Source organism: Primulina huaijiensis, chromosome 15, assembly GCF_012295235.1.
Source record: "Primulina huaijiensis isolate GDHJ02 chromosome 15, ASM1229523v2, whole genome shotgun sequence".
NCBI lineage: Eukaryota > Viridiplantae > Streptophyta > Magnoliopsida > Lamiales > Gesneriaceae > Primulina > Primulina huaijiensis.
The window spans coordinates 24,827,345-24,840,945 of record NC_133320.1 but is presented as its reverse complement, the minus strand read 5'-3'; the positions used below and the strand labels follow the sequence as shown (position 1 = coordinate 24,840,945).

Here is a 13,601-nt window from a genome sequence, read left to right as displayed (position 1 = left end):
TTTTTTAAGTATATAACAAACATTTTTTTATGATATTAGTTAGACATTATGGGGAAAATAAAATCAGGACAAAAATATATTGTATGGCTAAAACTTAACATCCAATAAATGTTAATCTACGTAATTGATTTTTTTTAAAAAAAAAATTAAAATTGAGAAATATAAATTATTATTATTAGTAATAAATGCAAGACTAAAAAGTTAGTGTTGACAGGTCACTTGTCACACCTGAAAGCAATGTGTTGGCATATGGCATACATAATCACATTTTCGTCCAAATTAATTAGCTGAAAATATTTATTCTGAATTTTGGAAGCATGTGTGAATGTGAATGAGAACGTCATCACTTCAATAAAATATTACACGATTTTTTAAGAAAAATAATAATAAATTAAATGGAATGAGTATAATATTAATTTTCAAATTCAAAATTTTGGACACTGTATTCCAAATGGTCACCTCACATTTAAATTAATATCAGTATTTTTTCACCATTTAAGTGGTTATTTTTGGTACTTAAAATATGTGATACCAGAAGACATAAGACTCTCATATTTAATAATAAATCATAGAATAATTAGTATAAGGTATATATCAAACAATAAGCTTTTTTTTTTCGAAAAAATGATAATTTCAGTTTTAACTGGAACACGGTTGTGTCAGAAGCAAAATATTCCGTTAACGACGTTCCAGAAAAAAAAGTAAAAAAAAAAAATTCTAGGTATATGTAACATAAAAGAGCAAGAATTCAAGCAAAGGATAGGAAGCCATCACTTTTTTAGTATCTTCGAGTGTTAAAAACTAATTTCTTCTCTTTCCTTGCTGCTCTTGTCAAATAGCACCCCCAATGGTTCCATAGATGAGGAATAAAGCAGAGTATATTATCATTCATTAATAAAAAGAAAACGAAGTAATGCCTCGCCTTAGTTGGAAACAGAGATCTCTGTGAAACCTTCGCGAACATCTCCTCGACAGAGCGGGCACACACTGGAGAATCAGAATCGAAATGGTAATTAAATGTGAGCTTAGAGACATTATAAATTAATGCAGTAATGTTCACATACCCATGAATCTCTTTAAGCCATTTATCTACACATGATATGTGATACTCGTGTTGGCATGGAAGAACGCGTATTTTGTCTCCCTCCTCGTACTCGGCAAGGCAAATATAGCACCTGCATTGACATACTTTCATCGTACAAAGAGGATAAACCGAAGGCCAAACAACGTTATTAAATACTCAAATTCCAGGTTGTTTGTTTCTATAGCCCCATTCAATGAATGGGTCCTCCAGACTAAATCACTCTATACACCAATCATCTCAGGTATTATACATATTAAACAAAATAATAATTCTTTCCACGAGTTCATAGCATTTTACATTATTGATGACTGAGATGCACTTCCCAAATCAAATGTGATATTAAAGTTCAAGTATCTTATAAGCTTCGGGTGAGGAACCCAAGCGTACTTTTGGGCATCTTTTAGCATTAGTTGGACAATTTCAAACCACAATTCGTAGGCTCTATTGCAACTCTTGCATTCCATGAGAAACAGGCTCGGGTATGAATTAACTTAACTTTTCCTTTGGTTAGTAGTCTCCTAGAATTTTTCGTTTGTGTCGTTTCACATGGTATCCGCACAAATAAAAATCTTGACCACCCCCTTTGACAGAGGGGAAAGAACAATAGTCACCCCCACCAAATCTTCTAATTTTTCACACTGCATAAAAAAGGAAGAAGAAAACATACTGAGTAACATCATCTTCAGATTGAGATCTCACTGACTTTCCTTGAGTCTTCACAGGGAAAGAGTCGACGACCGATTCTGGAGCCGGAAGTGAGACCATGGACAAGGAAAGAGACATGGGCTGTTGATGTATTTGATCAAGAACCTGCATATTTAAGGTAATAGAAAACAAACAAATTAAGTAAGAGCTGCATAGAAAAAATTAATTCGTGTGTAGCATAAAGGGCCAGGAGGAAAGTTAAACAGTGCAAAAAAAGTTCATGCTATCAACTTAACCATCAAATCCTAAATATTTTTCTCATCTCAAGGCCGAAAAGAAAGTAAAAATTAGTCTTTGCTGTCTTCAAAATGCACGAATCAATGGATTTTACAAAAATCCAGGATATATAACACATCGAATATGACTGATTAAAACTCACTAATAAAGAGGTATACCTCAAACAATGCTTCAGCCAGCATGACAATTCGAGAAATACCAGAACGAGCACTAGAACCAGATTCTTCAGCTGAAAAACCTGGGTGGCATGAGCATGAGCCATCAGCATGTATCCCTCTGGGACAGACTGCCATTCTATGATTGATTGAATCAACACTACCACTCCAGAGCTGCATAAGATAAATAGTTAATGACTGACCATAAGCAGAATGACTAATTAGACAAAGTTAGAAAGCAGTAACACATCCAATCAAAACAGAGTCATACCTACAGAAGAGAAATAAGCAGAACAAGAGAACATATTATCACTATGTTTTATGAGGTGTAGCGAGATAAAAAAATTAAAAGGAGGACAGCCTGATTTCAACAAACATCGACAAAAGACACAGATTATGATATTTAGGTGAAGCTGAGGAAGAGAATGCACCAACAAACTATCTCTAACTGTGATGACATCCCTCCAATAAATGAAAGGAAAATATACTACCTCAGATCTTGAATGCCATTGCTGTTCGTTACCACCTCGAGTTGTATTCCTGCTTGATCTGAAATCTCCTCCAAGTTCGTCGCTAAAGAAGTCGCCACTGAAATCAAGGAGATGTCTGACATGAGAGTGATACCATGAAAATATTTAGGTGAAAAAAGGAAGGCTCTTTGATCTCTCTCTCACCTAGAATTGCGTCTAGTAAAAGCATCCCAAAATAATCTTCTACTATTCCTTCTTGCTTCTTGACTGCTTATCTCGGAACTTCTAGATGACATGTTTGAGGATGTACTCACAATGTCAACATGCAGAAGGCTCTCATCTTGCTGGTTTTGTTCTCTTTCTGACACTAGAAATCCTAAATCTGAAGGTACTCTCTCATCTATAGTACTATTTCTCAGAAATTGGAAGTCAATGGGTGAATCAGAAACAACTGAAGAAGAACCAAACTCAGAACTAGAAAAATCAGTTTCATGGACATTATTTTGAACCAACGCTTCATCCAACATAAATTCTTCGTGACCACCAGATGGCAGACTACTCGAATAGCTGAGCCTTTCACTGACTTGAGAAGAATCTCCATTCATGCTGCTATTTATTCCCTTAAAAGCAATCATGGAGGCTTTCTCTTTTTCAGTAACACAATTCGGACACGGTTGATCTACAGAGGAAGTACTTGTAAATTCATTACCTCTAGAGTTAATAACGAGTGGATCATATGGAACTGATTCCTTGCTTTCAGACAAGTATTTCCCTTTATCACGACGCTCAACGTTATTTGCATTTGCTCTGAGAGTAGGATTCTCGGTAGCATCTTTGCGGTTTACAGATGAGACCCTATTTTCATTTTTTATACTCATTAGACAAGTTCTAATGCCTCGGGAAATATTAGAACCCTTACTCTGGGCACTGAACTTTTCTTGAATACCTTGCCCAGAAGAATTCACCAGCGATTCAGCTGGATAATCTTCCAACTGCAGAAACAAATGACTGACACTTATATGAGCATGAACAATGAGTAGCAAGATAAAACAGATTAGATCAACCCATCCTGAACGCATATAGCAGAAGAATGCAGGGATAGTACAGATCATCTGACTATGTCATCAGTAACATCACCCAAAAATTTAAGTTCTCCCCCCGCAATAGTGTTATTCTCCAGTTACATTGTTATATATATTATAAACGGACAAGCTACATGGTAAGTAATATCTTTTGAAAGCCAAGTAGATCTCCAAAGATTTTCTTTTGCAACATTAATTAACTATAATCAAAAGTCAGAGGCAAAAAAACAGTCAAGGCTCTGTTTAACAGTCCATATAGCGCAATCATTCTAGAAGAATGGGTTAAGGGGCCGTTGCAATTATTTCCACCAACGGTAGACTAATGTTTTTATATATAAAAATCAAGTTTAAAAATCATAAACCTCTCGTCCCTGCCTTGTCATTGTCTAATTATCTTGATCTCTTTGAGGATAAATCAGAACTTTGTTTCGGCAAACCCAAAAAAATAGATATAGGTATGAAATTTTGAGGTGATTCCCTATTGACAGCGAATTCCTCTATAGACAAATTTGTAACTAAACATTCGCAAAAGAAAATTCTGCGACAGAATATTCCTCAAACCATCTCCTCGTGATACATAAATCAATCGAAAAATGGACAATTTCGTGTCGAGCCCATCAAGAAGCACAAAAATCATATAGTGAAGGGGGTAAACAACGAAAAAAGGTCGCAGACAACCCCAAGACAAAAATGAAACATCAGAAATGTAATGTAAGAATAAACCACATACCTCGTCCGGCGAGCCAGAAGAGGAGGATGCGCCGCAGATGATGAGAGAAGAGAGGCCGCGTTTCAAGAAACGTCGTCTTAATTTGTGCGGCCCTGCTCGAGGAGACTGGCTCGAGCGCATTCCGCTGTTGCCTAACCCCATCTGAAATTCTTCTCTTTCCCCCTCTCTCAACCCACATAGAACATCAAATTATCTGTATATTAAATTGAATTTATAAGCAAAAATTGTGGAGTTCTCCTTGTATTGGTGAGGAAGGTGACAACAACAATGGAGGGCCAGCGCCTGCGTGAGAAGACACGGCTGAGAGGTGTGAGGTCATTACAGAGAATGATTTCTCAGGAAAAAGTTCCATTTTTAGGTGGTCCTTTATTTACTATCGATAAAATTATTTTTAATTAAACATATTTGTTTTCGTGTTATTTTGATTTTTTTTTTTATATTATCAAATTTTTTTGATATAATAAAATAGTGCTAATTTGTCATATTACGTCATCGTTCTAGATAAAAAAAATTTAATAAAATTGTTAAAAATCGGAAATATATTACTAAAATTAATTTGATAACAAATAAAATTAAAATGGTAATTAATCAAACATATATATATATATATATATATATATATGACGAAATTTTGTAGATTTCTTTTTATTATTTCATTTGACGGCAACATTTTTTTACAAAAAAATATAAAAAAAATTTCCAACTTAATTTTTCAACGAGGTAGATATTTACTTTATAACATCTTACTTTGATATTTTCGAAACTTAGTCTAAATTGAGAAGAGACAGGCTAATTGTGATTTTGTTATATAGTAAAATATTTAGATTTTAGTATATCTTTATTATTTATTAAAATTAAACTTTCTTTATTAACTAAATTTATATAGTGGTAAAGCTTCTATGATTCTCCACCCTATAATCATCCTACTATATATATATATATCATATTTTATTTACATTTTATTTTTTCTCTTATCATTTCAATTTATAAAAATTATAAATTTTATTTATTTTTTTTAAAAAAAAATACTACTTTGTTCTTAATTTTTTTAGAAACACACGTGCTTTAATATTTTATTTTTTTAAAATAAAATTCCTTTTAAATATGATTATACATTTTGTTTCCCTGAAAATGTTCAAAAATTCATTCATTAATTTATTTGGTTTTATAAAAAAGAAATATTGATTGACAGTCACGTACTTTCCAATATTTATCTATTCAATTTTTGTAATTAATTTTATTCTTTATTGTTGTTCGCGATGCATTTATTTATTTTTGTATATTAAACCATTTACATTAATTTTTTTTAAATTGGTTTTTCATGCTTATGTGTGGACTTTATATTTTAAGTCTCTTAATTTACATTATTTAAACAAATAAAAATTTGAAGGTATAATTGTCGAGTGAGAAAAAAAATAATCATAACAATTGGATTATACAAATTTGATAAATAATTTCGCTTCTTAAATAGCTAGACTGATATTATTTATGTAATTATTTTAAATATTTATTGATTTATTATCAATATTGATACCCTGAATAATATATTTAGGTTATCTTTGATCCGGCCTCTAGATAGTTATGAAGCCAAGAAAGTCGAAGGGAGCCATGCTTGTAGGAAAGGGCCGGATAGTGAGAACTTGGATAGTAAGAGCTCAAGTAACTAAGAGAAGGTGGTCCACATCACAGTTATTTACTCAAGCATATGTGCACATGTGTCATCTCCAATATCATAGGTATGAGGCACCGTGAGTTAATCATCATTATGAAGTCTTTCGGTATACATAGGGGTGATGTGACTATGCTGAAGCAAATATGAGTTGTCAGACTTGTCAGTGACAGTGAATAGAGCACCGACGACCATCTCGTCATAAGTAGCAGTTGGGTATTGAAAACAAAGTAATCACTGACTTATCTCCGGTAAATACCAAGTTTGCTTGACAATTCATTCGTTCAGATAACCTTGCAATAAATGCGTAAACCCTCTATATATTTTATTGACAAAAATCATTTAACGAACTTGAGTGTCGGAGTGACCACATCTGAGAATATTCTGATGCCACACCAACTTCTCCGTTCTCTTAAAGTATGCAGACATACTCGAGCCCAATCACTTTTCATCTAAAATCCAATATATCAGGACGAAAAGCAACCCGACCTGGTATGATTGTCCACCGCACCCAGACCCAATTCACCCGGTCATCATCAAATATAATATATTTTTTTGGTGTACTTATGTATTTTTTAGTATGTTTGTTATTTCCAAACTAAATTTAACGGCAATGAGATGAATCAATTTTTACTTTTTGTCTTGTGTTCTATCGATCATAAGTGATCAAGTAGTATTTATTATTTATATCTCTTACAACGATGGTGGTTAATATAGTAATTATTTTGGTACATTTATATCACAAAAACAATCAATTATAATATATTTCATGTATATTTTATCAGATTATATATTTATATTTATGTATTGTTCCGAAACTACTTAAGAAAAGTATGTACTATTTTTTGATTCGCACACTGCAATAAATGTTTAACCTTGTTTAAAATCATAATCTTTCACATATTTGCAAACCTATCCGATATTCTCATCTCCTAAATCTTTGATTGGACACATATGCCTCTGTCCTAACGACGACGCATATATTAATTGATTTCTGATTTGATGATGCACCTGAAAACCCTAGCCCTAGCTCCACCACCGGGGCTCAGCTATTTCCCCAGTCTCGCGTCCCCGCAAAAGACCCTTAAATTCCACCAATTTTTTGTTCTTCTCCTCACTTTCATCGCCTACGCCGCCTTCCATGCCTCCCGTAAACCCCCCAGCATTGTTAAATCCATTCTTACACATGAAACTCTGGCAGCTAATGCCACCGCGGCGTTCAATTCTGGCCAAGATCCACTTCGTAATCAAACTGGATGGGCCCCATTCGATGGTCCGCGTGGGCCTCACCGTCTTGGGGAGCTTGATCTCGTGTTCCTATTAGCTTATGCTATTGGCATGTATTTTTCGGGGCATATTGGTGATTCGATTGACTTGAGAATTTTCTTGACTGTTGGCATGGTGGGAAGTGGCATTTTTGTTATAATATTTGGGTTGGGGTACTTCATTCATTTGCATTCGTTTGGTGCGTTTCTGTTTATACAGGTTGTTTGTGGGTTATTTCAATCTGTCGGTTGGCCTTGCGTAGTGTCGGTGGTAGGTAATTGGTTTTGTAAGGCAAAAAGAGGATTGATAATGGGGGTATGGAACTCGCATATGTCCGTTGGTAACATTATCGGTTCTCTAGTGGCTTCCTCTGTTTTGGGGTACGGATGGGGGTGGTCTTTCGTTCTGCCAGGGATTTTTATTATCTTGGTGGCGATTTTTGTGTATTTGTTCCTTGTTGTCAATCCTGAAATTATGGGGTTCGTGTTATCGAGGGAGGAGGTTGAGATGAGTGTTGAAGGAATGTCCTTGGTCGAGCCGGAGAAAGTTGAGATAGATGAGGGAGTAGTGGATTCTGAGGACGAGGGTGCAGTCGCAATAGGTTTCTTGGAGGCATGGAGGCTGCCACACGTGGGGTCCTATGCATTCTGCTTGTTCTTCTCCAAGCTCGTTGCATACACATTTCTGTATTGGTTGCCCTTTTACATAAGACACACAGGTAGTTGTGTTTTCTTATGTTTTGATCACAGATTTTGCATTTGAATGTTGAGTTATTAAAATGTTTCTCTGTGTTTGAGCTTTTCATTTCATGGTAAACATGAACTTGCTTTGTAAGACTGTTATAGTGATGCATTTTGACAGTGGTATGGATTTTTAGTTGGCTGCGAGTTCGAAAGGTTTTTTCTTCTTCTGACAATATGCTTCCAATCGGGAAGCTAGAGGATGTGTGATAGTTGTTTAAGACAAAAGGACCTGTTTCGTAGGATCCGGATCTATGAAAATGGTTGGGAGATTTTTCAACATATTTTTAGATTCATTACAGTGGCTAGATCTTCTCCCGTGTATGGAAACTTGGAGTTTATTTAGATTGAAGGACGTGCTTGGTAGTCTCCATGGTATCTTTCTGAAGATTTTGGATATGTGGCTGATTTTTGTATACTGTATGGTCCACGCCTGCCTAAAATTGCTGAACTCCGTTATTCGGTGATAAGTGGTGCATGCGCCTTATAACTTCTTTACTGTTCTTGGAAACTTGCAGCTGTTGATGGAGTGCATCTGTCCCATAAAACTGCTGGAATTCTTTCCGTTGTCTTTGATATCGGGGGAGTCTTTGGGGGAATTTCTGCTGGTTTGATCTCCGACCTAATTGAGGCTCGTGCCATTACGTCAGTTGTATTTTTAATTCTCTCTATTCCAGCTCTTATTTTCTACCGTCTTTATGGAAGCATATCAATTTTCACCAACGCCATATTAATGTTTGCTTCTGGTTTACTAGTAAACGGACCATACTCCTTAATAACAACAGCAGTTGCTACTGATCTTGGTACGCAGAGCTTAATTAAAGGTAATTCTCGTGCTTTAGCCACTGTCACAGCAATTATAGATGGCACTGGCTCTGTAGGTGGTGCCCTTGGACCTCTTCTAGCCGGATATATCTCAACTCGAGGATGGAACAGTGTATTTTTTATGCTTATCGTTTCAATATCCATTGCCGTGGTTCTGTTAATCCATGTTGTGAAAAGTGAAATTAAGGGGAAGCTGAATGAGGGCAAATGGCTTTGGTCGAGCATAATTGCACATTGATCACAGAGCTCATCACACGTCTTCTACATGCTCACGCTTTCGGTTCCACGACACAGGAATATACGTTAATTGCTGTAAGATTTTGAAGCAGTCATACTGAAGATTTTGTAAGATCATATATATATATATATTTATAGACACGACCAAGCAACAATACATACTGGTTCTTGTCTATAGAAGATTTTTCATGTCTCTGTATTATGCGCAGCACTCGGAAATGGTCTTCATGCAAGCATTCATCTATTTAGACAAAAATTCACATTTCATTCTATGGCATGTAAAATTTAGATCAAAGAGTTGTGTGTTACATTTAAATGTTGTGTACTATGATTCATAATATGCAGTGTATATTTCTTGCAAGATTTGAATATCTTGTTCTAAGCTTTAGAGCACGAGCGCACACACACAAGTACATCCACACATAAATAGACATTTATGTGCATATATATATCAAGAATTTGATGGTTTTTGATTTTAAATCTTACATATAAATCAACTCGAAGGGATAGGCTGATTTTCAAAACATGGATTTCAAGTTTATCATGTTCAATTTTAATGTACTTAAAATTTCAACTATAATCTAATACGCGAAACAATGTAAGAACAGCAAATCACAATGTTATTGCACTTGACACCAAACAATAATGGAGTAGATGTATCCAGCTTCTGAGGAAATATATAATTATAAATCAACAGTTGATCACCTCTGTGGAGCTGAAGGAAGTTTTTGGCCTGGCGTTTGATCAATCAAGTGCTATAAAAAATTAATATCCTAGTTTTTGTTGGAGTCTATATATATATATATATATATAACACTATTAACTATACTCACCAATATAAGTAGTCTAGTATGGGGGTGTTGTAGATCAACTGATTCATTAATTTTAGAAATACGGAAATATGTTTGTCGAGATTTATATCAGTAGTATCGAGTATACAGCACAAATTTTAGTTTTTGTTTATGAAACATGTGAAGATTACTTGGTTAACGTACGTAGCAACAAGAACAGTTCTAGTGTTTGAAAAACATCTAATACCAATTTATTATACACGCAATTAATTAAGTTTCATAATTGCAAAGCTTAAACTCAAATCCTCCTTTCAAGTTTCAAGGAGCATTCATTTCTATCCTTTGACGCAATTTATGGATTACTCTGATAAAATTCAAGAAACATAACGCTCCAAAAGCAATTAAAAATGGAAACTAAACCTGTTCGGTTTCAAGAATTAATTAATTTATGCGCCCCAACCCCTATAAGTAGCAAATCTTTACACACACATGCATTGAATCTCATCTTTGGTTATCTTTGGTTGCAGAACAAAAGCAAAATGTATATCCAACGTTGCTTAATCGTCGTTATTTTTGCAGGGATTTCGCTTCTGTTAACTGCACCCAGCCATGCAAATTTAGTCGGCGACTTAGGCGTGCAGGGCACGGTCGGCATTACTGGTGCTGGCGGTGAGGTGCGGGGCTCAGTGGGCGTCGCTGCTAGAGTTGGGCTATCGCTGCCACATATTCATCAATGCCTCGACACAATCTTGGCAGTGCCGGGATGCCTTAATGAAATCATTTCATCCTTTCTGTGCTTGAAGCCAAAACTACTCGGACCTCGATGTTGCAATGCGGTTCTGCGGATTCATGGAAGTTGTTTGCCCCAGTTGTCCGCGAAGTTGAACACCAACTTTCCTTTCACTTTAAAGAATTTTTGCGCCGCACGAGTTGGATCTCCCCGCGGCGGCGGCCGTGCAGAAAGCATCATCGCTATAAAACAAGACAATAAAGATTGATTAGCTACATTTTTATTAAGCCTTAATACTGTAGAAGAATTTAAAATAAGGTGTGGGTTTTTTTTTTGGGTTGTTTGCAAATTGCAAGTTGTGTGGCCTGATGCCTCTCCGGTTGCGCTGCCAAAATAGCGCCGGAGTTTTGCTCCGTTCACGCCTAAATCATTAATATAAGCTATCATAATTATTTTAAAATAATGTTAGTTTATATTATAACTTGAAATAACTTATTTTATAAGAATTATTAGTTGATAAAAATTATTGAACAAGTTACACCTAAAAATAATAAATCAATAAATTGACAAATTTATAAATAGATGTTTAATGAAATAAAAAAACTTATTGATACGAAATATATATTCGCAATTTTAATTAAATAAAAAAATGTTGTAAATTAAAAAAATCATAAGGAATATTCTAAAAATATTTCATAAAAAATAAATAAGGAATATTCTAAAAATATCCGTTGTTCAGCACGAACATTAATGATACATGAGGTATATCGTATTTATATTATTTTTGGACTAATATACGTATCTCGGAAATGACATCGGTCCACATTATCATTAAAATTGCATTCAAAATTCAAATAAAACTCTTTTAACATTCACTAATTTTTTTTTTTTTTTGCAACAAACAACTCGAATAACTAGATGAGACTGAGGCAGAGGCAGAACAGGCTGCCCCTGCTCCAATAGCTGAACCCGATTGTTGTGTTAATTGGAAATGAAGGACTAGCAAACAAGGTAAAATAGACTGTGACAGGATATAGAAGAAATCCAGCGCCAGATCCTGAATCCATCTCAGCTTCAACTTCAATATCATTTAATAGTGATTCCATTTACAAGGAAAGAGCATTCTACAATATGTGTATATTATCATCACACCATCAAAGTATTTACAAGAATAAATCGAGAAAAACATATTGCCACGAGTACTAATCATTTCCCAGTTTGCACATTCTCAAGGAGTAGATCCCCACAGTACCTCAGCCACAATGGTGGCAGATTCGGCATCGGAGACACAACACTCCCTAACTTTGTCCAATATTTGCAGCTTGAAGGCCCGTTTCTCCCGCTGCCTTAATCCTTCTCCGACCTCCAACTGCACCGCAAATCGTGCCACACAGCTTGCAAATGGCTGATGCTGATGGTGCCGCCTCCTCTCCAACTTTGTCTCAGACCCATCAGCAGTCACAGCACTCCGCTGTAGTTCCACCAGCCTCTTTATCAACCCGGCTTTCAACATAACTTCCACCGCCTCCTTCCGACCAAAATAACCGATTTCCATTATGCAATCCAAAGCCATGATTCTCATTTCCATATCTTCAGATGATAGATAGCCTACAATCTTCAAGATTCCGCCGCATGACTCAATTTCATCCACCAAAGGGCTTTTAATTGCCTTAATCAGCGACGACAGGACTTGTAAAGAACATAAAGAATCCATTGAAACTAAAGCTTTCACGCTTCCACCGACCAATACTGATCCCACGAACACATCTTTATTGAAAAGCACCAAGCTTTGCAAGGAACTCGCCGCCTTTTCGCGAACCATTTTCGAGAAATTTGGACTGCACAACAGCCATACGAGCTCCGAAAAAATCCCTGATCTCAAAAGCAAGTCCTGCAAATTTATGTCAAAACCACGAGATATCCTCTCTTCCAAGATAGACATTTTATCACACAATTTGTCCTCGTCAATCACAGACAGAGACGAAACATCTTCGAAAGAACGCAACTCCGACAGAGTTTTTTTCGAACTGGACACAACTTCGCGATCAATACAAGTCTCAACTTCCGATTTGATGGCCGCCGAGTGTCTCGAAAACTCTTGCGATCTGTGACGACTAGCTATGAAAGATCTGATACCGTGATTTGATGGTTTGGAGCTGTTGTGCTCCTGAACTAAATCAGTTAGTTGGGAGAGGTGCTGAGATATTGTAAATAGATGTGGGTTACCGGAAATAATGGAGGTAGAAGCCGATTGGAGCTCCAGCAAGGCTTTATCGACGGCCAAATCTTGGCTTGCTTCCAACTCATGCGTAACCTTGTTGAGGGCTTCCAAAATTCTGTACAAACGCTGATAGATTTCCAGTGTTTCTTCTTCAGAGTTCATGTCATCCATCAAGATTTTCCACGAGGAAATTTGGGAAAGATGTTACCAACAAAATCGCATTCAGATATTGTTACCTGTGGGAATATGGAGAATATCCCAACCCTTTTTAATTAAAGAAAGTAATAGAATTTATATTTGAAGAGACAAAATACCAATGACATTCTACAATTATTGGTTGGGTTAGTTGTTCGCTTCCTCCCTAGTTCATCACAGCAGCCACAGTTTGATGGTCAAATTTAAGATATAGAATGTTGGGTTTTTATTGTAGTCTTCAAAATAAGTTAAATTATAAAATCGATAGTTAATATAACATGAAATGTTATAGGAGTTGTTGTAAATGAATTTTTCCGAAATTGAGTCGTGATCGAAAATTCAAAGTGGTCCGATACATAAATATGTTGGTGTATGCATCGGCTGTACAATCAGGGCTTATATCATTTCTCACTCAAATTAAACAAATTTGTATCCTAGGTAGAGCTAGCTATATTCATTAATTA

The 13,601-nt window shown here is 35.7% G+C and overlaps 3 protein-coding genes across 4 annotated transcripts; 1 reads left to right on the top strand and 2 right to left on the bottom strand.

Moving 5' to 3' along the window:
• Positions 1-704: 704 nt before the first annotated feature.
• On the bottom strand, positions 705-4,809 carry LOC140960245 (uncharacterized). Its single transcript, XM_073418439.1, has 7 exons — positions 4,464-4,809; positions 2,856-3,643; positions 2,673-2,769; positions 2,185-2,355; positions 1,752-1,894; positions 1,065-1,175; positions 705-987 (listed from the first exon to the last, which is right to left on the bottom strand). The coding sequence occupies exons 1-7, from the start codon at positions 4,602-4,604 to the stop codon at positions 924-926; spliced, it is 1,515 nt and encodes a 504-aa protein (XP_073274540.1). The 5' UTR covers positions 4,605-4,809; the 3' UTR covers positions 705-923.
• Positions 4,810-7,033: 2,224 nt separating this feature from the next.
• LOC140959559 (putative glycerol-3-phosphate transporter 5) lies at positions 7,034-9,561 on the top strand. Of its 2 annotated transcripts, XM_073417464.1 has the most exons (3): positions 7,034-8,116; positions 8,657-8,941; positions 9,020-9,561. In XM_073417464.1, exons 1-3 carry the CDS (start codon positions 7,135-7,137, stop codon positions 9,199-9,201), a joined length of 1,449 nt encoding a protein of 482 aa, XP_073273565.1. In that variant the 5' UTR covers positions 7,034-7,134; the 3' UTR covers positions 9,202-9,561. The 2 variants fall into 2 exon arrangements, with proteins under 2 accessions (XP_073273565.1, XP_073273563.1); XM_073417462.1 differs by having other exon boundaries at positions 7,036-8,116; positions 8,657-9,561.
• Positions 9,562-11,789: 2,228 nt separating this feature from the next.
• On the bottom strand, positions 11,790-13,284 carry LOC140960454 (uncharacterized). The gene is made up of 2 exons (XM_073418732.1): positions 12,948-13,284; positions 11,790-12,888 (listed from the first exon to the last, which is right to left on the bottom strand). Exons 1-2 carry the CDS (start codon positions 13,026-13,028, stop codon positions 11,950-11,952), a joined length of 1,020 nt encoding a protein of 339 aa, XP_073274833.1. The 5' UTR covers positions 13,029-13,284; the 3' UTR covers positions 11,790-11,949.
• Between the last annotated feature and the right edge of the window lie 317 nt (positions 13,285-13,601).